The sequence below is a fragment of the Netta rufina genome, assembly GCF_964035555.1.
Source record: "Netta rufina genome assembly, chromosome: 9".
Lineage (NCBI taxonomy): Eukaryota > Metazoa > Chordata > Aves > Anseriformes > Anatidae > Netta > Netta rufina.
The window spans coordinates 12,030,253-12,054,581 of NC_140132.1; the positions used below are offsets into that span (position 1 = coordinate 12,030,253).

General features: G+C 45.5%; 2 protein-coding genes across 3 annotated transcripts in view; both read left to right on the plus strand.

Annotated features, from left to right (window-relative positions):
* UBXN7 (UBX domain protein 7) overlaps window positions 1–16,556 on the plus strand; it is a 30,596-nt gene extending 14,040 nt beyond the window's left edge. For both annotated transcript variants that reach the window (XM_084292256.1, XM_084292257.1), the window contains 6 exons: window positions 1,976–2,122; window positions 2,499–2,589; window positions 3,666–3,793; window positions 4,211–4,604; window positions 5,369–5,448; window positions 10,096–16,556. In XM_084292256.1, the coding sequence (XP_084148382.1) occupies window positions 1,976–2,122; window positions 2,499–2,589; window positions 3,666–3,793; window positions 4,211–4,604; window positions 5,369–5,448; window positions 10,096–10,257 (1,002 nt within the window). In that variant the 3' untranslated portion in view covers window positions 10,258–16,556. The remainder of the gene's footprint in view (window positions 1–1,975; window positions 2,123–2,498; window positions 2,590–3,665; window positions 3,794–4,210; window positions 4,605–5,368; window positions 5,449–10,095) is intronic.
* Window positions 16,557–22,396: 5,840 nt separating this feature from the next.
* Window positions 22,397–23,464, plus strand: TM4SF19 (transmembrane 4 L six family member 19; the record flags this gene model as incomplete). Its single annotated transcript, XM_084292126.1, has 4 exons — window positions 22,397–22,573; window positions 22,655–22,732; window positions 22,972–23,138; window positions 23,242–23,464. 4 exons carry the CDS (start codon window positions 22,397–22,399, stop codon window positions 23,462–23,464), a joined length of 645 nt encoding a protein of 214 aa, XP_084148252.1.
* Window positions 23,465–24,329: the final 865 nt, after the last annotated feature.

Genomic DNA, 24,329 nt, shown 5'->3' on the forward strand with positions numbered 1-24,329 from the left:
AGCCAGCTCTTGAGCCCTGCATTGTTATTTTGGTCGTTCATCAAAGTGATCCACAAATGTAATCTCTAAACCCACACTATTTCTTCCTTCCACGCTCCCCCTCTACCTCCAAAAAAGCAGTGGCTGTGTAAGAGCGTGTGTGTGTGTGAGAGAGATGGTAGCAGTTTAACTGTGTCCTCTTAACCGTTCAGAGTGAAGCCTGTTGTTTTTACAAGGAAGTTAAAAGTAGTTTCAAGAGCTGGACCTGCTCTCCAGGTGAAAACTTACCTTTGCAAAAATGTCATGTGGAATTTCCTGCCTGTACCCTTCTGCCTGCAGTGGCTGGATGGAGGAGAGGTAGAGCCAAGTTTTTAATAATGTTAAAAAGTATACAAAGTAAGTGTAGAAGAGTGTGATACACTTTCCAGCTATGCTAATTACATATTTTTGAGTTTGTTCTTTCAGTGCCATCTGGGTTCTGTTAGAACAAAGGCAGTGTGATTAACTGACCTTACATACTGACATATGTTCCCTTTTAATCCTGGGCAGTACCTCTAGGCCTCATCTTAAACTGATTGCCTGGAATTAGTCCTCAAATCCCACGGCTAGCTCAAAACAAATCTTTAAAATAAAGGCATCACAAGTATAACTGAGACCCTTAGCAGTTACTTAGGTGCCACCTGCCTTGTTTCTCCCTTCTGGTGAGCAAACACAGGATTCTCACATGGCAATATTAGTGATACCTAGTTGGTGTGAGGTCCCCTGTGCCAACAGGAGGAACATTCCACACTTCTGCATTCATTTTTTCTTCTGTAGCTTTTTTTTTTTTTTTTTTTTTTTTTTTTTGAGTAAAATGCTGTTTGGCTCTGCAGGTCACTTGGCCATGCAGAGTATATTTTACAGACCTGAACAACAAGCAAGCTTAGAGTTTAACATTTACAGGTTTAACAGCAGTGTTGAGGCCTGAACTTCATTGAGCTAAGTGGATGGGGTTCGCGGGTCTATCATGCATCAGATAGACTGACTATCGAAGGTGCACTGGTTAAAAATCACCTTAAACATAAATGCTTTGGTTTGGGGAACAAACTACTGCCCAAAACAGCAAAATCTTCTGTAACGTTCTAATTCCTTGGCTTTGCTGTGAAGTGCATTACCAGCAGGATGGTGAATGCACTTAGAAATAAATGCATACTTTTTTAAAAAGGAAGGGAAGCTCGTATGCTAGTTCCAGTCTCTCCAGGTGGTAAGAGCATTCCTTCTGTTGATATAGCCCTCTTTTTTTCAACAGGTATGACAGTTCAGCGATCAGAATTACATTCTTGATCAAACTCCTACCATTAACTTGCAACCAAGCAGTCAGACTATGCCAGCTTTGTGACTCAAACCAGTAAGATTTCTTCCTGCGCCTTCCCGTCTTCCTCCCAACTTGCAGTCTGGATAACGAGCATCAGAAAAGGATGTCTAATTTGGCAGTTGTACAGTAATAGAGCAACTCAAAACTTGGAGAGAGAAAAAAAAAAAAAAAAGAGAGAGGTGGTCCTGTTGCATTTACGCAAGTCCTCTGTCAATTATGCTATTTAAATAGAAGATGTTCCACAGGTTTATCTCTAGAGTGAACAGGTCTTTTCTCTGTTGTTAGATTGGTGTGATTGACTACACCCTTCCCTGAACGAATACTTAATTCAGTGTCTTTCCCTTCACCTCTCCCCCACCCCAGTCCTAAAGCTGCTTTCCCACTCTGTGCTTGGCTTGTTGAAATCCAGCAGCTCTGTTGATCGATGTGATTCTGTAATTCAAGCAATCTCATTTGAGCAGGTCTTTCAGCCCTGCTTTCTGTTTTGTGGATGCCTTTGCGCTAGCTCTGTCCATCTTTCTCACTGTGAAGGGGTTTTGGTGAAAAATCTGACACTGTTAGAAGCCATCACTGATCATTGCTGGCATTGTTTATATCTAGCTCTTTGGTTTTAACTAATTAAGCTTTTCTCTCTGCTTACAGGCCAAGGAGTGTGGTCAGATGCAGAACAAATGGCTCATGATAAACATTCAGAATGTGCAAGATTTTGCGTGCCAGTGTCTCAACCGTGATGTCTGGAGCAACGAGGCTGTGAAGAACATAATCCGGGAACATTTCATTTTTTGGCAGGTGGGAAACTTAGTGGAGCCACACGGGTAACTCGATGTCCTGATACATAGGACAGCGAAAACAGACTTCTTTGAATAAAATGGTACTGCTGTGGTTCTCTTGGAGAACTGTGGAAGAGACAACCTTTGTAGTTATGAATGCGTGTTCTAGTGCATACACAGTGTGGGTCCAAAATGTCAGTTAAAAAAAAAATATATCAGTTAAGCTCTAATACACACACCATTAGAGGTGCGTATTCAGCTTGCAGAAGTTGCTGAGACATGTGCATACCACTTGAGCATACATTGTAAAATAGTGAAAAACTTGGTACATTTTCAAAGTGGAGTTCTTGTTCCCTCTCCCCTCAGTAACTAGCTTCCAATGTGGTATTTTGTAGGTGTACCATGACAGTGAGGAGGGCCAGAGGTACATACAGTTCTATAAATTAGCAGACTTCCCTTATGTCTCCATCCTGGATCCCAGGACAGGTAAGACAAGTAACAGTTACCTGCAGTTTATGTATACAGTTGTAGGCTAGAATACTGTCTTTGGCAATATGTATTACGTTGCAAGTAAAGCATCTCAGTTCTCTTATTTGTCCTCCAAGAGATCATCTTGTCCCAGAAGAAGTGAAAGAACTTCTGGAAGAACTAAAGGAACAAAACTCCCAAGGCTTTCTGAAATTCTATGTTTGATAATGGTACTTGGTATAGTTTATCAAATACTTTGCTTAAAAATTGAAAATAGTACCACCTGCTGGTAAAATTCTTAAATTAGTTTTTGGTGAAGTTTTTTTTTTTTTTGAAGTGGCCTTTTAAAAGCTGATTGAAATCTTGTGATGAGTAAACTATCTTAGAAATAATTATAGCAACGTACTTATTACATGAATACAGATCAGTAATCCTGTGGTTTTTGTTGTTTTTTTTTTTGTTTGTTTGTTTGTTTGTTTTACTAAATGAGCCAACTTACACCTTTACCTTGAGCTCTTTTGAAATCAGAACTTTTCCATTTGAGTGACAGAACCCCTGCCTTTTCTATCATTGTAGAAGGCAAATGGTTTGTATTAATGGTTTGGTATCATGCTTCTCAGGACTGAAGGAATAGCTTCTTTCATTAGAGCAGAGTTTTCTTGCTGTTTGACTTAAAGCACCTCAAAGCATTTTTTTTTGTTGTTGAAACTGAAGTTCTCAGCACTTTACTTATGGAAATAAATGTCAATGTGTAGAATCAAAGCAGACATGAATGTACAAATGCTTCTTCATAAAATTAGCGTTTTGTGTTTTTTTAATTTTTGATGCCTACTACACCATTCTGCACATCTTCCCTTAGCAGAACTAAATACAGATTGTATTTATGTCTGTACGTGAGTGGAACCTTTTGAAGGGGGTCAAGAGAGGAAGTTCTGTCATTATCAGGTGGTGGCCTGTAGGCAGCTGCAGTTCCACGAAAGTGGATTCTTGCATAATGCTTGCACAGTAGTGAAATTAGATTGTTGATGGTTAAGCTGCAGTCTTAGGACAATTGTTGCTGAAAAATACATTTTATGGTGACTTATGTTCCCTAGGCCAGAAGCTAGTGGAGTGGCACCAGCTGGACGTGACTTCTTTCTTAGACCAAGTGACTGGGTTCTTGAGTGAGCATGGACAGCTGGATGGGCATTCTACCAACCCTCCCCAAAAATGCTCTCGTTCGGTAAGTATGAGGACTGCAGAAACCTGGAAGAAAATCTAGTATGCCTGTATCCAGCTGGACTGACTTCCAATTCAGTAGTATAAACAGACTTCATGAATTAGTGAAAGAGTATGCAAAAATGAAAGCAGTGATGCACCATGGACTTCTCCCCTTTTTCCTCGGTTATTATTTTTGCACTTTCAGCGTTTGTTTTGGATTTAACAGGCACAGAATTGTGAGTGTGTGGAAGGAACATTTACTACTCCCTATGAAACTCCAAGGAGGAATCATTAAGTAGTCACAGGATGACTAGCTTTCCATGCTGTTTGTTCATGACAGTTTTAGTAGCTTTCCTTTGGAGCAACTTAATGTCCTCTTGATTTTCAGTACGTATCTAAAACCATTCTAATGTCTTTATGTTGTGTCTGTATTCAACAGGAGAGTCTCATTGATGCCAGTGAGGACAGCCAGTTGGAAGCTGCTATCAGAGCCTCGTTACAGGAGACACATTTCGATTCCTCGCAGGCCAAGCAGGAGAGTCGATCAGATGAGGAGTCTGAGTCAGAGCTTTTTTCTGGAAGCGAAGAGTTTATTTCTGTCTGTGGATCTGAGGAGGAGGAGGAATCGGAGAATCCTGCCAAGGTGAGGAAGTCTCCACACAAGGACTTGGGGTACAAAAAAGAGGAGAGCCGGAGGCCTCAGCCTGAGCCCCCTGCAAGGACTGAGCCTGGAACAACATCAAATCACAGAGTACTGCCCTGCATTGATGCAGGGATACTGGAGGAGTCAACTGACAAGCCTGAAAGTACGTTGCAGGGCCTAGATGTGAATGGTAAGTGGCCTTGTTGTTTGTTTTGTTTGTTTGTTTTTTATAGTGACCTGTGTTATGCTTTCTTTTCTGAAAGTCTTTACATTCTGATGAGCATAGTTTCAGCCCTCGTTTTGAAAAGCTAAGCCTTTTCTTCTGTCTTACTCCCTCCTTGGCACTAGACGTTTGGGCGGTTCATGTTGCCGGCAGCAGCACTTTGATGCAGTGATGCTGCAGTCATGTTAGTCACTGAGCTCGAGTTTCTTAGTTTGAGACCTTGTCTGTGAGTGAAATTCACATTGCTGTAACGCAGATACATATAACAGGGCTTCTACTGGTGTGGTGGAGAGAAATGAAATGACAGCAGCCCCACCTCGTGCTCAGCTTGGCTGCCTTGAGGGTCCGGACTGAGTTTTAGCGGTGCAACTTCAGCTAATACAAACAAGTCGCAGGAGTCTCTGTTCCTCCTTGCGGTTCTGAGCTGAGGTGCAGCGTTGTGAGGTGGTCTCACAGGCAGAGGTAGCACAGTATGCTTTTCTCTGGAAACACTGACTGGTTTTGGTCAGTACTGTGAACTCTTCCAAGAGTCCTGAGTTTGATACGTTTATTTTAAACACATGCAGTACAAGTATGTCTTCACAGACTGAAACCTCGTGTGCTAAAAGCTTTGTATTTGTCCCCAGTCCCTAACCCTACTATCCTATGCAGTGTGCCACCTAAAATCTACAGAAGAGCTCCATTCAGCTGCCTTGTTGTTTGTTAACTTGTAGTAACTTCCTTTATGCTAGGACCAAAGGCACAGCTGATGCTAAGGTATCCAGATGGAAAGAGGGAACAAATTTCACTGCCCGAACAAGCTAAACTTCTGGTGAGTGGAGTTAATTGGAATCCTTGTTTGAGTACAGGAAAGCTGAAACTGGAGAATTTCTTTTCCGATGGTGGCACTAATGAAATTAGATCTAGTGAAAGGCACTAGCAGGGAGCACTTTCACTGTCATTCTGTTGTGTTTTTTTTCCCCTGTTGTTCCTCTCTTGTGATCAACAGACTCTGCTGGCTCTGTATGTTTCCATTGCTGCTTAGGTTGCATATCTTTCTTAGTCCCCAAGCTGCTAGTTTTCTATCTAATATGACTCCGAATAGCTTTTGCATTGGTCATTAAATTACCATAAAATACTCTCAGCTCACTCGTTTATCTTTTCTCCAAATTGAAACATTTAGCCACTGGCCGTGGGCAGACAATGGTGAAATCGAAGGCAAAACTCCTGCTTCTTGTTCTCCATCTCTTTCAGCATGCTTCCGCATTCCCTTCTGGATATGGATGACAGTAGACTTTGGAGAAAGCTCTCCCAAAACAGACTTTATGGTAGCATTTAATCACCGTGCTTCAAGTGTCCTTCTCAACTGTTCTTCTGTCTTGTTTATGCTGGAGAGGTCAATACTTAAGGTGTTTCCATCAGATTTTCACAGGCGTTCATCTGGAAGCAGTGTGTAAAGAGTTCACTGTATTCCTGTTAGCCATCCTCTTTTCATGACACAATGGCCAATAAAGCTCATTTTAGGGTAAGGAACTCAAAAGCTCGGTGTTGAAGTCTAAGGGAAGACTAAAGCACAGCTCTTCAGAGACCTCATGCAGATTCAGAAGGTGCTTAAAGAAAAATGTTTGCATCTCTTAAAGAAAATAAGACTTAAGAGTCCAGAAACCTCTAGAAATGTACTCTCCGGGTCATGTTTTCATCCTTACTCTTTTGCTTGAAAGCTTTAAAAGGGAAAAAAAAAAAGTATTTTTTGTTACACCAGCAGCTGTCTCAAAACCATTCAAAAGATGCAGACTGCCTGCAGGTGACTGTGGAGCCCTGAGGATGAAAGGAAGACTGAAGGAGACACTCTTATAGTAGGAACCAGTGTTCCTGTGCCAGGCCTTCCTTCCTGCTTTGCCATAGAAGTCATCTCTGTGTGATCTTTTCAAGGTCTCTTTTATATCTGAACTGTTCTCCGAAAGCAGTCTGTTGCATATATTATTAAACGTGGCGAACTTTTGAATATTTAAGTTACCGTTGCATATGCAACTAACTTTTTTTTGTACACAAGTGCTAGTAATCCATGGTTAGAGAATTAATTTACATGATATATAGGTGTAAAATTGAAGTTTTTTCCAATAATCCGAACTTTTGGCTTGACTCCTTTTAATGGACTGTGGTAGTTGACAATTGGAAAATAAGTCAAATCTCAGCACATAGATTATTCACTGTCTGCTCTGCAGGTAGCAGAGGAATTTAGGTAAGACAAGGTTTGGTGGAGATGTGCATGTGTTGTTTTTATTATAGAACTGAACAGGCAGCTTTTGTTCTCACCTGTCTAAAAGATGTGGTGGGACTCGTGCAATCTTTTAAAGCCATTTCAGTCAAACGAAGGCAGAGTCTCAGATGTTGTTTTGTGAGCATCGTTTCCAAGCTTTTTTTCAGTTTAGATGCTTTCATTTTAAAGCTGTCCAGAACTATAAAAAGAAAATTGTATAAGGAAACAGTTGTACTTTGAAAGTTTTAATTGATACGTTGACATTGTTCTCCCACCAAAACTATTTTTGAAGACAGATTTTTTTAATCCTTGCATTGTTACTGATCAAGAGTGGCTGCTTTATGCACTGTTATCTCCAGGACATCTTTGTTTCTGATATTACTGTAACTCTTTCTTCCCCAGGCAAAAAAAAAAAAAAAAAAGCAAAACTGCCTTTTTGTAGAAGCAGTTGCTCTTTGTGTGCAGTAAGTAGTTGACTTCACTCTGTTCAGCAGCTTAGCACTTTGTCTGCATAGCTGCTTGGCTGCCTGAATAACTTCCATTCTCTAGCAAGTGTCATAGAGTGTGCAGGAAAGGTTGGCCTTAAAACGGGGGCAAGATGTGGGCAGTAAACTGAACCAAATCTTTAGGTACAGACACAGGCATCCCAATGTGCAAAGCCTGTTGCAGAATAGTCCAGGTAAAAGAGGAGGTTGGGGCCACAGTCTCCTTCTCCCAAAGGTTTGCCTGTGCATTCTGATGAATTGGTAAGAAATCTTTGTGCAGATTACCTTCTGAGCTGTTCTGCAGTCATCAAATCATGGGAAAGCCCATGTTGAAGAGGATGCCTGGAGACCATCTGGTGTAACCCTCTGAGGGCAGGGCTGTAGGCGAGGTTATCCAGCACCCTGTCAAGCTGAGTCTAGAGTGATTCCAGCAAAGGATGTTCCATTGCTGCTCTGAGAAAGTTACTCCAACGTTTAATTTCTTTCATGTTAAAGATTTATGTTGTTATAAACAGATTAAATTTCCTGCAGATCAGCTTCTGTGCATTGTCTCTCTTCACCATGCATCCTTGTGAAAGAAATACCATCATCTGTGTCAGAACACTTGTTATATTCCCACCTAGCCATCTGTTCTCTAGACTGGACAAGCCCAAGTCCTTCAGCCTTTCTCACGTGCCAATACATGTCCAATTTTCTAGTCGCTTTGATGGCCCTCTGCTGGTTTCTCTCTAGTTTCTTCTTGTCTCACTTGAATTTGGGGGCCAAAACTGAACGCCGTGTTCCAGTTGTGGCCCTTGACCTGCTGGCCGTACTCTTCCTGATGCAGCCTATCAGGACGTGTTGCTGCTGCAAGGGTGCACTTCAAACACACGTTGAGCTTTGTTAAGGAGTTTTGGCATCAAGGGGTCTTGGCTTCAAGCAAGCAGCAAACTTCCCAAGACTCGGAGTTAGGTCAGCAGCTGGTGCCTCAGTCCCCCCAGAAGGGTGTCCCTGCTTGCAATGTTCACTGCTTCTCCTTGATAGTTTTGATTTACTGAGCAGGACCAGTAGATCCAGTTGAATTCCAGTGGAACTTGTTTGTCCTTGCCATTTATTACCAAGACTTTATATCTGTTTTTCAGATGATTTTTTTATTTATTTTATTTTTCCAGATGATGGGAGAGCTGCTGTTTTTATTGCCACAGGTCATGAGTCGTCAGGGAACCTTATCCCCCAAGTTGCTCTTCTCCCTGCGTGTGTTTTCAGTTTTGCTTCCGGTCACCCTATTCCATCCGCACCGTGAGGCTTCAGTTCTTGCCCATGTAGTGTTGCCACCAGCATCGTGCTGCTGCTTTCCTGCTCATCTTCCCCGGCGCAGCAGAACGTGCTGACCTCTTCCTGCAGCTCCTTGAGCTGACAGCTCAGGGCTTCAACCAAAGCCTGCTTCCCACCCGATCCTTCACAGCCCCACGCATCCTTGTAGCCCATCACCTTTGCAAACACCTCTCTCCTTGGCACTCCAGCTGCCCCGGTGCCCCTGAAATGATAGAGCAGTGCCACGGGCTGGGGTGGGAGGCTGCATCTTGTGTCAGGTCAGCGCTGTATCTCTGCCAGCTTTCCTACTAGAACTGAAATGCCAAAAGGAACAGCAGCCAGTGATCTCCTGAGCCCTGTGGGTGTGAGCTGCCACAGTAACTGCCAGCCCTGTGATGGCAGCCACTTTTTGCTGTATGCTGGCTCGCTGCGGTCCCAGCAGGTCAGCTAAATAGCAAGTGGAAGTTGGCAGAATAATTAGTCCTGGTAGAAGTTTAACACTGCTAGCTTACCTCCTTGCACTTAATTTACTAGCTTAAGTTACTTACCAAAACTGTGCGAACAGGATTGTTGGGACTCCTGATTTCTTCATGCTTTCTGTTTAATACATACCTATTTTATTTTTTCCAGCTCTTCAAAAAGCTGCGACTTTTCATTCTGCCAGTCTTGCTCTGTTGCTGTACCCCCTGTTGTATCTTAGCCAATCTCCATTTCTCTGTCCCTGTCTGTTCCTACTTTATCCTCTCATCTGCTGTGTTTGCTAAGGAAATTGGGAAACCTCTTGTGCAGTGTGGGCTTTAGCTCCTCCTGATGCATCTGAGTGTTGGGTTGTGAGGCTGGTACCCCATCATCCCAATGCCCTCTGTAGCCTGCCTCGATTGCTATTGTAGGCAGAGAAGCTGATGAATTAAAAAGTGCTTTAAAAAAAATACATGCTTCTTGAAGGCAGGAAAAAAAGTATTCCAGTTAAAAAAAAAAAAAAATTGCAATTATTTTTGTCAGTGTTGTCTGACAAAAATACTTCTTGGTGGCATCTAGGTTCAATAAGGGTAATGTCTAATAAGCAAGTGAGGGGGCTTCTGATTTGGGACACTTTGATTTTTTTTTTGCATATCTTATTTTACTGTGGCTTGAATGCGTGATGTAGAATTCAGATTGCTTGAATCAATGTATTGCTATGTGTATATTCTGTTTAAAGAATCAGTTAGGTTAGGATTGCTTGGTAATTAGCTTCTGTGATTACTCACACCACATGAGGGTCAAATTAGATAATAAAGTAGCAAAGTTCTACATTATATGCAAAATTTCAAAATTTTCTTTCTCCGTGATTGCAAACTTTTTTTTTTTTTAAAGGAAACCAGGATACTTTTGCAATACTTTTTTGTGATTTTTTTTTGTTTGTGTAATTAAATGATGCTTCTTTGCCTTTCTTTCTCCCTAGGCTCTTGTGAAACATGTCCAGTCAAAAGGATACCCCAATGAACGCTTTGAACTTCTCACCAACTTCCCTCGAAGGAAACTCTCCCACCTGGACTATGAGATCACATTACAGGAGGCAGGCCTGTGTCCTCAAGAGACTGTCTTTGTGCAGGAAAGGAATTAGCACCGTGGCCTGAGTTCTCCCAGCCTTCCTCCTCTCTCCTCTTTGCCTAGGACACCAACTCATTGAATATGCAGTTGAGGGTCATAGGATTGCAGTGCTGAAATCAGGCAGGCAGCTGGCTGGCCCTTCTCTCTCTCTTCTTCCCTTCTCCTTGCTCTTGTGACCAAATGAGAGTGTTCAGAGTTTTATTTTTGTTCTCAGCTTGGGCCCTGCAGAGAGCATTGGGAAGAACATCTTTCCTTTGTTTTCTTGGAATAAAGTAAAAGAATTATCTGTGTATCCAATATGCTGGGGCTCGCAGTGGCCATAATACACATACCCTTCTCGCTGCTATTCTTAAATCTGTTTTGTTTAATTTATATTTGAAAATACTGTGTGATAAGGCACTGAGTCATCTCTCTGTAAGGAGAGAGTGTAATCTTCAGTATGGTCTTCTCTTTGTTTTGATTCTCTGTGTGAAAGGTCTCCATTAACCTTACAGCCTTCTGAAGGGTTCACTTATCTAGCACCCTGCTAAAACTTATTTTTAGGAAGGAGTTGAGGTGAGCTGTGGTAAGGTATTCTGTCCCTGTCTACTTGAAAGGCTTCTAGGTTGCATGCACATTTTCTTCATCCTTTAAATGCTGCCAGTGGACACTGCTTTTTTTTTTTTTTTTTTTTTTTAACAAATACCCTTATCCAAAAAAAAAAAAAGCCTACAAGGAGAAAACAGTGATAGCCTGTATGGGATCGGCTTCTTGACCTGGAGAGAAAGCTGTGTCCACTCTTGTAGCAGAGCTGACTGACTCCTTCATACAAGCAGGGGGGAATTACATTTGTTCTCTCCCCAGCATCCCCTTTTTACTTGCTCTCAGGATTTTACAACTGATCATGTAAGGTGGCAGGATACTGTAAAGACCTTGGACCTTAGAAAGCACGTGGTAAACTCGACAAGTAGTTGGCTTTTTCTTTCTCGGTTGTGTATGCTCCCTCAGCCCCCACCAGGAGTGTTTTTTTTGCAGCAGTTTCAGGGCTCAGGCTGCAATTGGGCTCAGCAAGTTGTAGGTAGGGTTCCTGTGAGTAATTCAAAACATACACAGCCTTTCAAAACTGTGCAAGGAATTAATGCTTTATAAAAGACTTCATAGCCTGGTGGCTTGAGCACTCCAGGCTGCTATTTATTCTTAATCTTATGTGGTAATCTGCCACCGTTTACCTCTAAATCCAGAAGACAGTATTGAAAGTTACTCCTTTATCTAGGTTTTAATTTCAGTTGCGGCAGCTGGCATCAGAAGCCCCGCAGGCATATCGTACCTGTGCGTACTCCGAGTGCCCTGCTTCCCCAGCGTCTCCCCTAGGCATTGAGCTGTTGGTCAGTTGTTGTTAGAGTAAATATTACCGTGAGACGAGAGTCAATTAACACTGCCAAGATGGATGGTGAATGTGTTTGTTTACCATTAAGAATCCAGTTCAGCATCCTCTTCATCGGTGAGGAAAAAGGCAAGAGACCTGCCGTAACTGTTTCTGTAATTGTCAGGTGATTGTATGTGCTCAAAGAAAGACTTCAGTGTCAGAAATTTCTTACAGCCTGAAACTTTTCAAGATATTTTTGCCTTTAACTTCGTGCTAGCCTACATACTTCGGAGTCTTTAAATGTAAGAAGTCATACACATCTTGCATCCCCTGTGATAATATTGACTCACAAATGTCCCATATTGAGACTTTATACAAAATCATACAATTGTATAAATTGATTTCCCTTCTACATGAAGACTGGATTCTAAATTTAATGCAGTATCATGAGAGCAAAATCTGAGAGCAGTTTCCTGATCAGTGGGTGATGTGACATCAGATGTCATTGTTGGCTTATAAAGAGATCACAAGAGATCACTTTCACACGTTAAAAAGTGAACTGCACGGCCAGCAGAAGAGCAGGGATGTTGGTGTTTGGCCTTTGAAGCAGCAGTGCCTCTAGACTGAAGGATCCTTTGTGCTTCTGCGATACCCAAATTCATGGCTCTCACTTGGACATACGAAACAGTAGGACAGAAGGAAACCCTTTCTGTATAGGTCTGGTGCTTCCCTAGGTAGCTTCAGCTCTCCAGTTGAAATAACTTGCCCTGATTTTTGTTGCCTTGAAGTTTGTCACCTCTTCTTCAGTAGCTAGCTGCAAAAAACTGAAGGTGGGCTGCCAACAGGACGCAGTACCTAGCATGAGCGTGGTCCTTTTCCTGCTCAGGCAGGCGGGGATGGGAGTGAGCTGACTTCTGTTCTCCTGCCCATGCCTCCTGCAGAAGGCAGGGAGCCGTTGTGCTGCACTGATGTCTCTCTTGAGTTGTTGTTGGCTGGGTTTGCTGGTAGAGGTCCAGCTGATCTTTTGGGCAGGCTCGGGTTTGTGTCTGTTCTGAGAACATTGTTCCACACCAGCTAGTAGGGATGTTTAAACATACAAAATTGTCCTTGCCTTTTCAGTCCTACATCTGTTTAATTGGTAGGGTCTTTCTCTGCCTTCCCCTCCGCAATTGTACGTGAGGTTAGGCTGGGACTTGAGCATTTTGATGTTAAAGTAACTAACAGCTGTTAGAGGGGAGACCATTGCAGGCAAGAGGATGAACTTCAGCTCTGCTGCTCGAGACCACTCTGGCCTCATACTACGAACTTCCTTCCTGACCCCCCTTTCTCATGTCTCACTATCAAAACTACAACGGGGGGAGTCCTGTGTTAGTTTTCCATTGCCATTATGCCAGGAACAGCTCAGTCACCTCACACAAGGAAGCAAAAGTCGCGCTTGGCTGTGACAAGCTCATTTTTAAGCTATCAAGAAACGTGCCTCTCCAGCATGGTGAATGGTTTTGTCTGCTGGTGGAGTGGGACTGGGAGTCTTTTATTGCTTTTCTACATGTGTTTCTTGAGTTTCCTATTTCTTGCAGTTCTATTTAGCAAACAGCAATCCTTTTACAACCAAACAGGGAAAGAAGAAGGGGAGGGGGAGCAAATCTACACTGAAAATGGGATTTTCTACTGTCTCAGAGATGGAATCAGAATTTATTTTTGGCAGTTCCAGACAATTTGTTCTGTTCCAGGAGAAGAAAAGCTAGTTCGTTGTTCTTCTTGTTACGCTGCCATGATGCGTTTTCTTTCAGTTTTCCTTTGCTTTGATCTGTAAGCAGGAGGCAGAGAAAAAAATTTGAAGGGAGAAGTGTTCCTGCGTGTGGCTCCTCTCTCCCTTCTTTCCTCTTCCCTTTTCCCCTTCTTCCTGCCCTCCAGTGGAAGCACACACGTCAGCCAGCTGTGCTCCAGTGGCTGGAGGCCTGGCTGGAGGCCAGGATACGACCTCTTCAGATTTTCATTCGAAGCCCTTTGGAGTTGGGAGGAATGTGTTTTGCTGCCCCGAGGAATGTGGCTGAAGACATTAACCAAGTTAAGCGTACAACCACTTGTAACTGAGAGCGTAAGCCAGCTGAGCTCAATTTAAAAAGAGCCTTGGTCACCGTTGCTTCTAAATGTTAAAGCTGAAGTTCAAATTGCTCTTGACAAGGTTGGAAAAAACACCTTAAGTCTTCAATTGCAAAAATTGAAGTTTGAAGGACAAAGCAGAGAGTGTGGTTTGTGGCTTCCTCTGGGTGTTGCCTGGCCACAATTTGCAGATGTTGAAAGCGCTGCTGTGACTTAGAGGAGCAGAGTTGTGTTTGAACGGTGGAAGGCTTTGTGGTTAGAGAGCTAAACAGAACTAGCGTGCTTCAAGCCGCAGCTTCTCGCTGCTTGCAGCCAAATCTTTGCACGTGCTCTTCATCCGACTTGTTTTTGTTTGATATTTAATGTCTAACAACAGCTAATCATTCATAGTCGCAGTCAGCTGGTATCCAGAAGGGAAAACGAGCACTGGCTTTCTCTGCCAGGTGCTTTGGCACATTTGCTGCTGGCTCCTTCAGAGGCCCGGGGAGCTGTGGGCTCTTCCTGACCATGCCTGCTCTCAGTCAGGCTGCCTGAGCAGCTTCCACCTCTCTGCATTCCCTCCTGATGCAAAAAGGGCAGCTAAAAGCTGTGTCAAAAGCTGCTGGGTGTACTGGTGTTGTTTTCATTAGGCTTTGAATTGGAGTCTGCAATTTTACCTTTCTGGCGTTTAAGGTCTGCACATCACCCTTTCTGATAAAATCAGAGAAGCTGACAACCTCAATATGAAAAGAATGTGCGTGTATGTGTGTAACAGCGTCATAAAACACGGTTGTCTACAAAAAGGTATCAAAAGGTACCAATTTTCATGGACAGACTTAAATGGCCGTGCTGATCACGCATCAGCATGCTTTCCAGAGCTCACCAGATCTGCTACGTTGCTGTTACAGGAGAATAATGCCGCAGCTGTAACGCACATCCCTTGTGCACTGCTGCAAGCAGCTCGTGTTCGTGTGTCCCACCAGCTCCAGAGGCGTTTTTTTTTTTTTTTTTGAAGACTGCCAAACGAGCTGCCTGCCAGTGTGCACCCGGCTCTGCACCAGATCACACCAGCTTCCACTTTCACTGGTGCTGTGGCTTGTATATGTGCTACCGTCAGAAACTGGCAGCTGGTTTTAGTGTTTTAATGAACCAACCTCGCTGCTGAAGGGCCTGGTGTCTCCAACAGAGCTTGTAGAAAACTTCCACGTGTGCTTTGCTGCTTGGCACGCCTTCTGACTGTTGAAAATTTCTGGCATTCAGTATAATTGAGTTCTTGATAACTGAGTGGTAAAGTTAATGGTGAGAATGATGGCTTTCCTCTCTAATTCTTTGAAGAAGCAGCCCTGTCATTGTGCAGGAGCTGTTTGAACACAGCTGCCCTATTGCAGAGGGTGCAAGGCGTCGTTCACAGCAGGTGTGGGCAGCTCGTTGTGGCTGGTTTGAGGACAGGCTCCTTGTTTTGGGGAGCTGGGAGGCAGAATCCTGGCTTTTTGAGTTTGTTCTCATTTAGTGCTCGAGCATTGGGTTGGGTTGCGGGAACTTGAGAGTAACACTCAAAGCTGTCTTTGGGGATGGAAAGGGACAGCAAGGCATCACTTCGGCTGTGTTTTGACAGGTACCAAACACAACAGAGAAAACACAAAATGTGTCTTTTTCTAAACCACATAAAGTGGACAACAGAGACCTATATGGGAACATCCAGGCAAATATATGTCATTTCTGGGATTTGAAGTGGCAGGTTGTTACTGTGTTTTTCTTTCTCATAAGCTTTCAGTAAATTCCACAGTTTTATTCTTGTTGAATCCTTTTGAAATCAAGTTAATAATAAATAACAGCCCTGTACAGTAAGGAGCAGGGGTTAGCTGAAATTCAGGTGAAGTGCAAAGCCTCTTGTGGAGATTGGATATGCTTTGTCCAGCTATTTCAACAGATTTGAACGCGGCCCCACTTCTCCCTCATCCTTTTTATTAGTAACAGAAAATAATTCCTGTACACGGAATAGCTGTTGTTTTAAAGGCAAGGCAGAATTCACATTCCGAGCCCTGTATCGGCCACCTATGTAGTTGGAAATTCCCTCGGTCGTGTTTGGAGTTGATGTAAAAGCATTGGGGTGGCAGCTGCTGAGGTCTGCACAAGCTGTTGCTTGCCGCTCCGCAAAGGTTGCCTGTGGCTGCAGACATCCTGCTGCCCGCGCCCAGCCTGCGAGGTTAATGGACACCCTTCTGTGATGTGCTGCGAGATGACTTCAGTCCTGTGAGGTGCTTAGTGTCTGTCTGCTCCCCATAAATATAGCCATATGTATATATGTACACGCGTTTTTAACCAGAGAATGCAGCACTTAACTGAGGCAAGCTGAGGCACTGCTGTTTTATCTTCTGTTTTACACCGGGCTGTTACGAGTAGTTGCAGAAGTTTGGGATTTGGTCACTGTCTTTAACTACTGTGAGTGTCTGCAGTACAGAGAAGAGTCATTTTGTAACTGCCTGTTAAATGGTGCTGAGAATTTACGGTTTAGAAGGCTAGATAGTAAAAGTACCTGGAGCAGGGGGACGAGGTGCTATTTTATAGAACAGCTTTATATGAAACAAATCTGGGTAAAACTCGCCTCAGAGGCGTGGTGTCTAATCAGAGACACTGGACTATAGGACAGATGATTTTCTAAGCAAGGCTCTTTCCTCTGATGGGTGAGCTTACAGTTTCAAAATCAGGGCTTTGCCTGTCGGTTTTTACGGTAGTCATTTTTTCCTTCAATGATGCAACTTCACGCTGGAGGAGGGGGAGAATTAATTTGGAAGTTTTCAGCTCACTGTGCTGGGAGGGACCAAACTCAAGGAAACCTCTGATCTATATACACAACTGCTGCATTTTTTTATAAATATATGTAAATGTCCTATTGTAATATTTGATCCTGGAAATAAAACAAACTGTTTTCAGTAGCTTTCGTCATCTCTTGAGTTTTTTGGTTTGCTTGATGTCTAATGATGGTCTGTCCCGGCATTATATGGAGAGTTTGGGGTTTTTGCCCTAGGTTTATGGAGTAGAAGGAAAGAAAATGAAGCTGAGCTCCTTGTTCCTGTGTATTTGCCTTTTCAGTAAAATTGTCAGCCTGGGTACTTTTGTTTTGCTTACTTGTCTGTGACCTGGCAGAATAGGTCAAGGTGCTGTAGCTTCTGTTGAACCTCTGGAAAGTTTGCAGTTTCCCTATCCTACCTGTAGCTGCTTCTGCTGACCTTAAGAGTTCCACAAAATAAGTCACAGAGACTGCAACTTGGCTGAAAACGGTAAGTCCAAGTGTTTATTATTTCCGTACTAGCTCCAGTTCTGCCTGACCAGCAAGAAAGGGACTTGCCTGAATTTGCAGCCCGTTGGCAAAGTGAGTTTGAGAATAAACAAAGTGACCACAGTGGAACGCGTCCAGTTCCTGATGATGAGGAACTGTTGGTTACTGCAAGCTGCTTGTCTAGACCAACAAAGTTTCAGCCTGTTCTAAAGCTAATAAAAATGTCAAGTTCGAGATACTTTTTTTATATTTTGACAGGAAATACCCTTGTAAAAACAAGTAGAGGCAGGGCTGCTCCTGTTTTCTGTCCTTCCCAAGGGAAGAGCAGAGATGTCTTCCTCTTCTGAACCTCCGATGTCCTCGTGGTACAGATGCTGTGAAGATGGAGCCCCCGGCTTCTCCAGTTGTCTTGTGGGCTCCTTGAGACGTTTTGTAGCAGCCTCACACAAAATGCCAATGAACAGAGTCTTCTGGATGAGTACTCAGCAGCCACAGTGGGGCAAAAAAGGCCAAAGAAACTGATCTTGGATCATCCTCATGTTGCTGACTGTAGCTAGGTCTCCACTGAAGCAATAATTTCAGCCGCTGCCCCAGTTTCAACCTCTTTAAGCAGCTCTCCAAAAAGTTATGGAATAGCGTAACTCTGTCAAGTCATCCTAAAGCCTTAAACTAGTGTTCACCATGACAATCTTTCCAGTGTGTGCTGGAAAAGAGTAGATGTGCTTGGTTTGGCACGTCCAAATCCAAGGCTTTCTCCTTTAAGGGGGGTTCTGGGATCTGTGATCGGGCCCTTCTGGGAGGTGCTGACCTCCAAAGGAGAAAGCTCCTGTGGTAGCCAGCTCTCTGGGGCCACCTGGGAAGTGACTTTGGCTCTTGTTTTCAGCACATGTACCTCTCCTCACTATGTTACAGAAAGACAGCTCCGCATTCTGTGACAAAGACTTGCTTGTGCACCTCTCAAAGCTGGAAAACAACCTGATCTCTTCATCTAGCTAAGGAAAATATTTTCCATTCTGACGGAGTCGGAAATACCTTTTCATCACAGTCAGGCAGCTGCAGAACAGACTCATAAGATACCTTTTTTTAATGTATTTGTTTTTCCTTTCAGTAGATGCCTTCCAACTGCATTGATTTACCCGATGTGGTAAATTTGTGGCATTCCTAAGGAAGTTAAAGCAAACATCGTGCTGCCCAGCAGCATCATGTTGGTATTTCTTCTGTCGGGTTCTTGCCACAAACAGTGCAGGTTGTGTCAAATGGGCTTACTGTGGCAGTGAACATGCCCACGCCTGGGGTCAGAGAAGTCTTATCTACTGGTGGAAACAGATTTATGTGTGCTACCAAAAGGAGTGGGAGAGACAACTGAATCACATAGAGTATCTGGGCTGGACCGGGGTGGAATTTGGCTTTGCCCAGGGTGATTCCAGCAAAGAGTGTCTCCATAGCAGCGATCTTGTCAATTCAAACTCATCTTGGCCTCTTTGATTCTTGTTGAAGCCAAACTGCTGTTGAAACCTAACCTGCCATGCAACTTCCACAGCCCCAGAGGAGCTTAGGGAAGCAAAGACCAGAAGAAGAGCACGATTAAGAGAGTGGATGCTGTAGTTACAAAAGGCTCACAGACCTCGAAGTTCAGAAGGAACCATTGCCAAACATGATGGATTGGAGAGGGACAGCCCGAAGTGTGACAGGCTGAAGTGCCATGAAACAAGTAGGTTAAAAGTTGGTCAGCATCTATTTAGCTGTGTCTGCTGTCAGAGGAGTTGGTGTGAGGATCTCGCCAAGCCACAATCACTTTACGTGGGACCATGCTTGTCAGCACGGTGGCTGGGTGACTTGGCAGTCAGTTATTTGACTGTAATTGCTGTGCTGATGTGCTGATTTTCATAATTATGTTCTCATGCTAGGAGGGGAGACACGCAGCTGCTCAGGAGGCTGTTCTGTTCCAGGCAAAGCTAAAATTAGCTTTTTCTCATTATTGTTATGGCCTTGAGCTGGAGTGGGTGTAAGGGGAAGGTCAGCCTTCCCAGAGCAAAGATTCAGTCTGACGTTTCATGCTGAATGGCATGGGGCTTTCTGTGGGACGTGATTGACCTGATCATATGTGTGGCAACATAGGAAGCTCAGATTGCCATGACGTAGAAAAGGGCACAAGATGAGGTTGCAACACATTTTATTCCAGTGGAGTGAAAAATGCTTCCCCTCAGTCTATGTAAAAAGGAGAGAAAGGAGAAACTGGATTATTCTCTGCTGTCAGCTATCCTACATGAGACTGGCTACTCTTTACTGCTGACTGCTTTTAGAGACCAATGCCTCTTATTTAAGAATAAAATGGAGATTTACGTGCTGGTGCAAACTGTGATTTTCCTCTCAGAGTAACTATCAGGTTATTCAGATAATCTGCTCCTCCCAGACAGTTTTCCATACAAAAAAAAAAGGAACTGTCTGATGTAACCCAGCATTGTCTGTTCATTTTTTCCATGTGGAACTCAAAGCTTGAACTCCATTATCCGTTTCTGCCCTATTAGGGCAGGTTCTGTATTCTCAGTATTCATATCCTAGTTGATTTGAAAGCAGAAAAAGCCATTTCGAAATGTGTTGGCCAGCACGTTACCCTAAGCAGAGCAAGTTGGGTTGTATACTGTAAGGTGGCTACAGGTTGCCCTCTGGTTCCTATTTTGTCTACTGTGTTAGAGGAGGACCTGTGGCTGTTGCAGCCGGGGAAGTTCACATCCCAAGCAGCTGATGTGCCTCAAGTCCCCCTGATAACCCCATGAGGAGTGTAAGCTTTCTCCAAACGCTACTTTGAGAAGGTTCTTCCGTCTGCCTATATAACCTACAAGAATTTCTCCTCTCTGCTTGTGCTATCTGCGACTCCTCTGCCAGAAAATTGCTCTGCTTTTGCACTGTGGCTTCCCTGCCTGTTGCCCTAGGACACAGAAGTTGTTTTCTCCCAGTCCCTTTTCACGTCTTGGAGCTGCCATGGTCAGTCCTCCTCTGAGGGTCCACGAGTGTGATCTTCCCCACCACCCATTAACTACCAACATGACCAGCTCAGATAGCACTTCTAAATGTTGGTCACTTGCAGTAATTAAAATATCAAGAAATAACCTTCTTATCTAAATGCTGTCACCAAGACATGTGATATATATGTAATGGTGTATGCTCAACACCTGGAGGAAAACAGCAAGAAAGCAACAGGCAGGAGATGGGAACAGCTGAGAAGTGACTATATTCATTTAGAAGCTTTCATTAGAATGACAGCGTTTTTCATCCTGCGTGTGAAAATGAGAAGAGGCAAACCTGAACCTTCCAGCATCTACATACAAAGCTCTTGCTCAGCGAGTGAAGCGAGGGAAAATGTGGTGGAAGAAGCCCTTGGTGGAGGTTGTGGACTTGTGGTAGCAGAAGGATTGCATTTGGAGTGGGCTACAGAGGAGAGGGAGATTTGTTTTTGCAGAATCCCACTCCAGAGCATCTTCTGGTCTGGCACCAGTCCCTCCTGGTTCAGGTGCTGCTGTCCTCCGCAGCCAGGGGCCTGACACCTAAACAGGCCATGTCGGCCCAGCAGCCGCCATGTGGCAGATCAGAGCCAGCTCCAGCCAGTGGGTCCCTTCCAACTTGGGATATTCTGTGATTCTATAACGTGGGCTGGGCCTGGACATCCCCTTGGCTGATGCCCGGTGCCGTTTCTGAGGAGTGGAAGGTGTAGGCGAGGCTGTGACGCCCCACCACTGAAAGCCTTCCCCTGCTCTTTGGGAGGCATTGAGTTGGAGACGTGGCTGGAGAGCAAGGTTTTTGGAAAGAAGGTGGGAAGTGCTGTGCATCCAGGATGTTAGTGGTATCCTGGAAAAACTGATCTTACCAGAGCTGTCTGTGGCAGCATTACAGCTTCTAGTGAAGGTTTTTGGTGGTGAGATCATGCTGTAGTTTCAGTTTCCACAGGTTGAATGTGGCCCTGGTGGACGTGTCTTCTCATCCTTCGTGTCCAGCAAGGGAAGCTGTTTTTTCAGTAACTGCACTGGCCAGCCAGTGCCTTGGGAGCTCTCTTCCACTCTGAAACCCTTTGTCAGCTAAAGCCACGTCTGCTGCTGTCTCTGACACACCTCGTCAGTGTGACAAAGGATCAGTCACCACCATCTTACATAAGAATGAGTCCCCACAAACAGCGAGGCACTGTTGCGTTGCACATCCACTGTAACCCTGCAACATGGTCTGAGACAGCCCTTAGAGCATACCATACCTGCTCTGAGCGAAATATTAGTGAGGTTTCTTCACCAGCTGAAGAGCACGTACAGAATTTGCTCTCCCCACTGGACTTGTATCAGCTCTTTGGCCACCAGAGCAGGGTGCTGGAGAGCACAGATTGCTTGTATCTTCTTGCAGGTTGCTGGGTTGGTGGTTCTCCCCATACCAAGGGGATTGTGCTGCTCCTTCTGCCTGGCTCTCCGTGCTCATTTGCTTTCTGGTGTCGCTCCCCGAGAGCTGTCTTTCTTAGGGAAGGAAATCAGCTGGCAGGGGCTGCCTCATTTACAAGGAAGAGTCATTCTTCCTTTTGAGCCACTGTTTGTGTGGGAGAGGGATGGCGCATGATGCGGTGGGTGGACCTCAGGATGGAAGAGGAGGATGTGCAGAGTGTGCTGGGACAAGATAAATAGCACCCATGGGTGCTGCCTCCATATATTCTCTCAGGACAGAGCTCCTCCCAGGGGGATGCTACTGGCTCACACTGCTGACTTCTCCCAGCATTGCTGCCAGGTAAGCCAGGAGGAAAGGAGGACAGGTTCCCTGTGCTTTCCTTGAATCCCTTTGCTTTTGTCCGTGGAGGCATGCTAGCAGGGAGGGTGTCTTTCTTGCAAACACGCTAACAGAGCTTGCATCTGCTGCACTTTTGCTTTTACCTTCTTCCCCCGTTGGGGTGTGTGTGTTCCCCTTTAGTACCCGAGGAAGAAGGAAATAGCTAATGCCAACCCACTTCTGGCTCAAGGGGAGTGCTGGGGGGACAGCAAGTGCAGGTCCTATGGGGCCGCCATGCACTGGGAGTGCAGCCTGCGCTGTCAAGAAAAATTCAAGAAAATTTCTTGACCGCAGTAGATTGGTATTAATATTGAGTTTAGTCTGAATAAGTAATTAACCACGTGGTCTTGTTGCTGCGATCTTTTTGTTATTTTAAAAGCTTTTGTGTAGACACATCCTGGTGGCTGATGAGCATGGGGATAGTTGTTTTCTTTTTTTGTTTGTTTGTTTGTTTCTGTCTTCACTCTTATCTGCAGCTTGCATGTGCAGTTGTGCCCCATGTAAAACATCCCACAGCTGCAGTGCAGGGAAATGGCATTTCCATTGGAAGCTCCCTGTGAGGTGGGGTGCGGCAGTGCGGGGTGTCACGGTGGGGCTGAAGGCAGCCTTGTCCTCTCCTCCTCCTCCCCATCCCCATGCAGGCAGGCCATGTGCGTGGGGAGGTGCAGCCGCATCGTGGGACCCTGCCTGCTGGTACTGGGCACACTCTCTGTGATAGCCAACATCCTCCTGCTCTTCCCTGGCGGGGCGTGGAAGTACCTGGCGGACGGGCACATCACCAAGCAGGCCAAGGTCATGCCGGGCATCTGGGGAGGAGGCATCACCGTGAGTATTGTGTTTTGCACAGCATCCTCCATCCCTCACGTGTGATTGTTTCTCCCCCAAACCATCTTCTCCGTCCCTCAGGTGCTGCTGGTGGCGACCCACATCACAGCGGTGGGGTGGCGATGCGCTGGCTGCTCCGACTGCGGCACCCGTCGCAACGTAAGGCAGGGCTTAAACTGAGGCCCCCGAGCAGCACGGGGTGGGACGTGGTGGGGTGTCCCCTCTCCCATGGGCATGTGGTGGGGCATTGCGTGGTGACCCCGTGGTGGGATGTTTGCAGAGTGCCACCTCTCCTCTGACCCCATGGTGGGACACTGCACAGTGTCCCCTCCCTGGAGGACAGGGCTTTGTGTGGGCTCCCAAATTCTACCCAGCCCTAAGCCCTGTGCTCCCCACAGGCCTTTCTCTCCGCTGTCCTCTCCAAGCTGGCACTCCTGGGCTCCACTGTCTGCTTCATCCTGTCTGGGGTGGGCCTGACCAACGGCCCCCTCTGCCTCTACAATGCCTCTGAGCACGGCCGCGGCCCCACCTGGGGATATCCTTTCTTGGACACTGGTGGCGAGGTGTCGGACACCAGGTACAGGGCCCTCATAATGCAGGCAGTGAAATGAAGGTGGCGTTTCAGTGGCTGCTCGTGGCTCATCCTCTTTCCCCCCCCCGTGGCATAGGGTGTTGGCATCGGCAGATTATTTCCTGTACAAGCCGGACACCTGGGACACCTGCCTGGAGCCGGTGGGCATCGTGGCCTGGAATGTCACCTTCTTCTCCCTCCTGCTGCTCATCAGCGCCACCGAGATGGTGCTGGCCTCCGTCCAGATCCTCAACGGCTGTGTTGGCTGCCTCTGTGGCTTCTGCGAGGGGAAGCAGGGCCGCCCCACACTCCTGGACTGAGCGCTGGAGCTGTGCTGGCATGCACGAGGCTCACCGCAGGTGCTGGAGGCTGGCCTAGGAACAGAGGAGGAGAAGCAGATCCCGAACATCGAGGTATGGGAGCAGACACAGGAGGGATGGGGGGCTCCTGGAGGGACCTCATTTAGAACCTCGCTGGAAATGGGACGACGGAGCAGCTGCTCATCCTGACCAGCCCAGTGGTGCAGAGCCCAGTCCCCATGGCCCCTGGGGCTTGGCTGTGCTCACAGTGAGCGTCACCGCCTTCAGCACATCCTCATCCCTGCCCGACGCAGGGGCAGAGCACAGGGGCTGCAGGAACAGCAAGTGCCTCTGCTTGGAGCATATTTGCACATGAACTGGTCAGGTGGAGAGGAAAATAGCAGTGATCATGGTAACTTGAAAAAGCAGTCAGCCAGATCACACAACAACAAGGAGATTAAGATTTTGATGAGAGAAATAGGGCTGGAAGTAAGTATTAAAAAGGAAGAAGAGAAGGTGCATAAGCAATTGTGCCTGTGAGAGGAGAGGCCATGGCATTGTGCCTCAGCAGCCCCCATCTGCGGCACCGCTGCTAGTGCCGCTCAATTTGTGTTTCACAGATTGATGGCTGACTGAATGGTCTCGGGAAAGCAATAAACTGCTTTCCTCAGGTGAATCAAAGTGTTTTTTGCAGTGCCAAGGACCTGGCTGTGAAGCTTGCTCACTGGCAGGGTGCACGGAGGGGCTGCTGAAATGCCACCTCCACCACTCTGCGCCAATGTGAAGCTGGAAGCAGGAGGGAGAACGTCATTAGGGACCTGTCCTTTATTTGGAAGGATTCTGGGTGGAGGAGAGGTGCAAGGGCAGTGAGACAGAGAGATAAAGG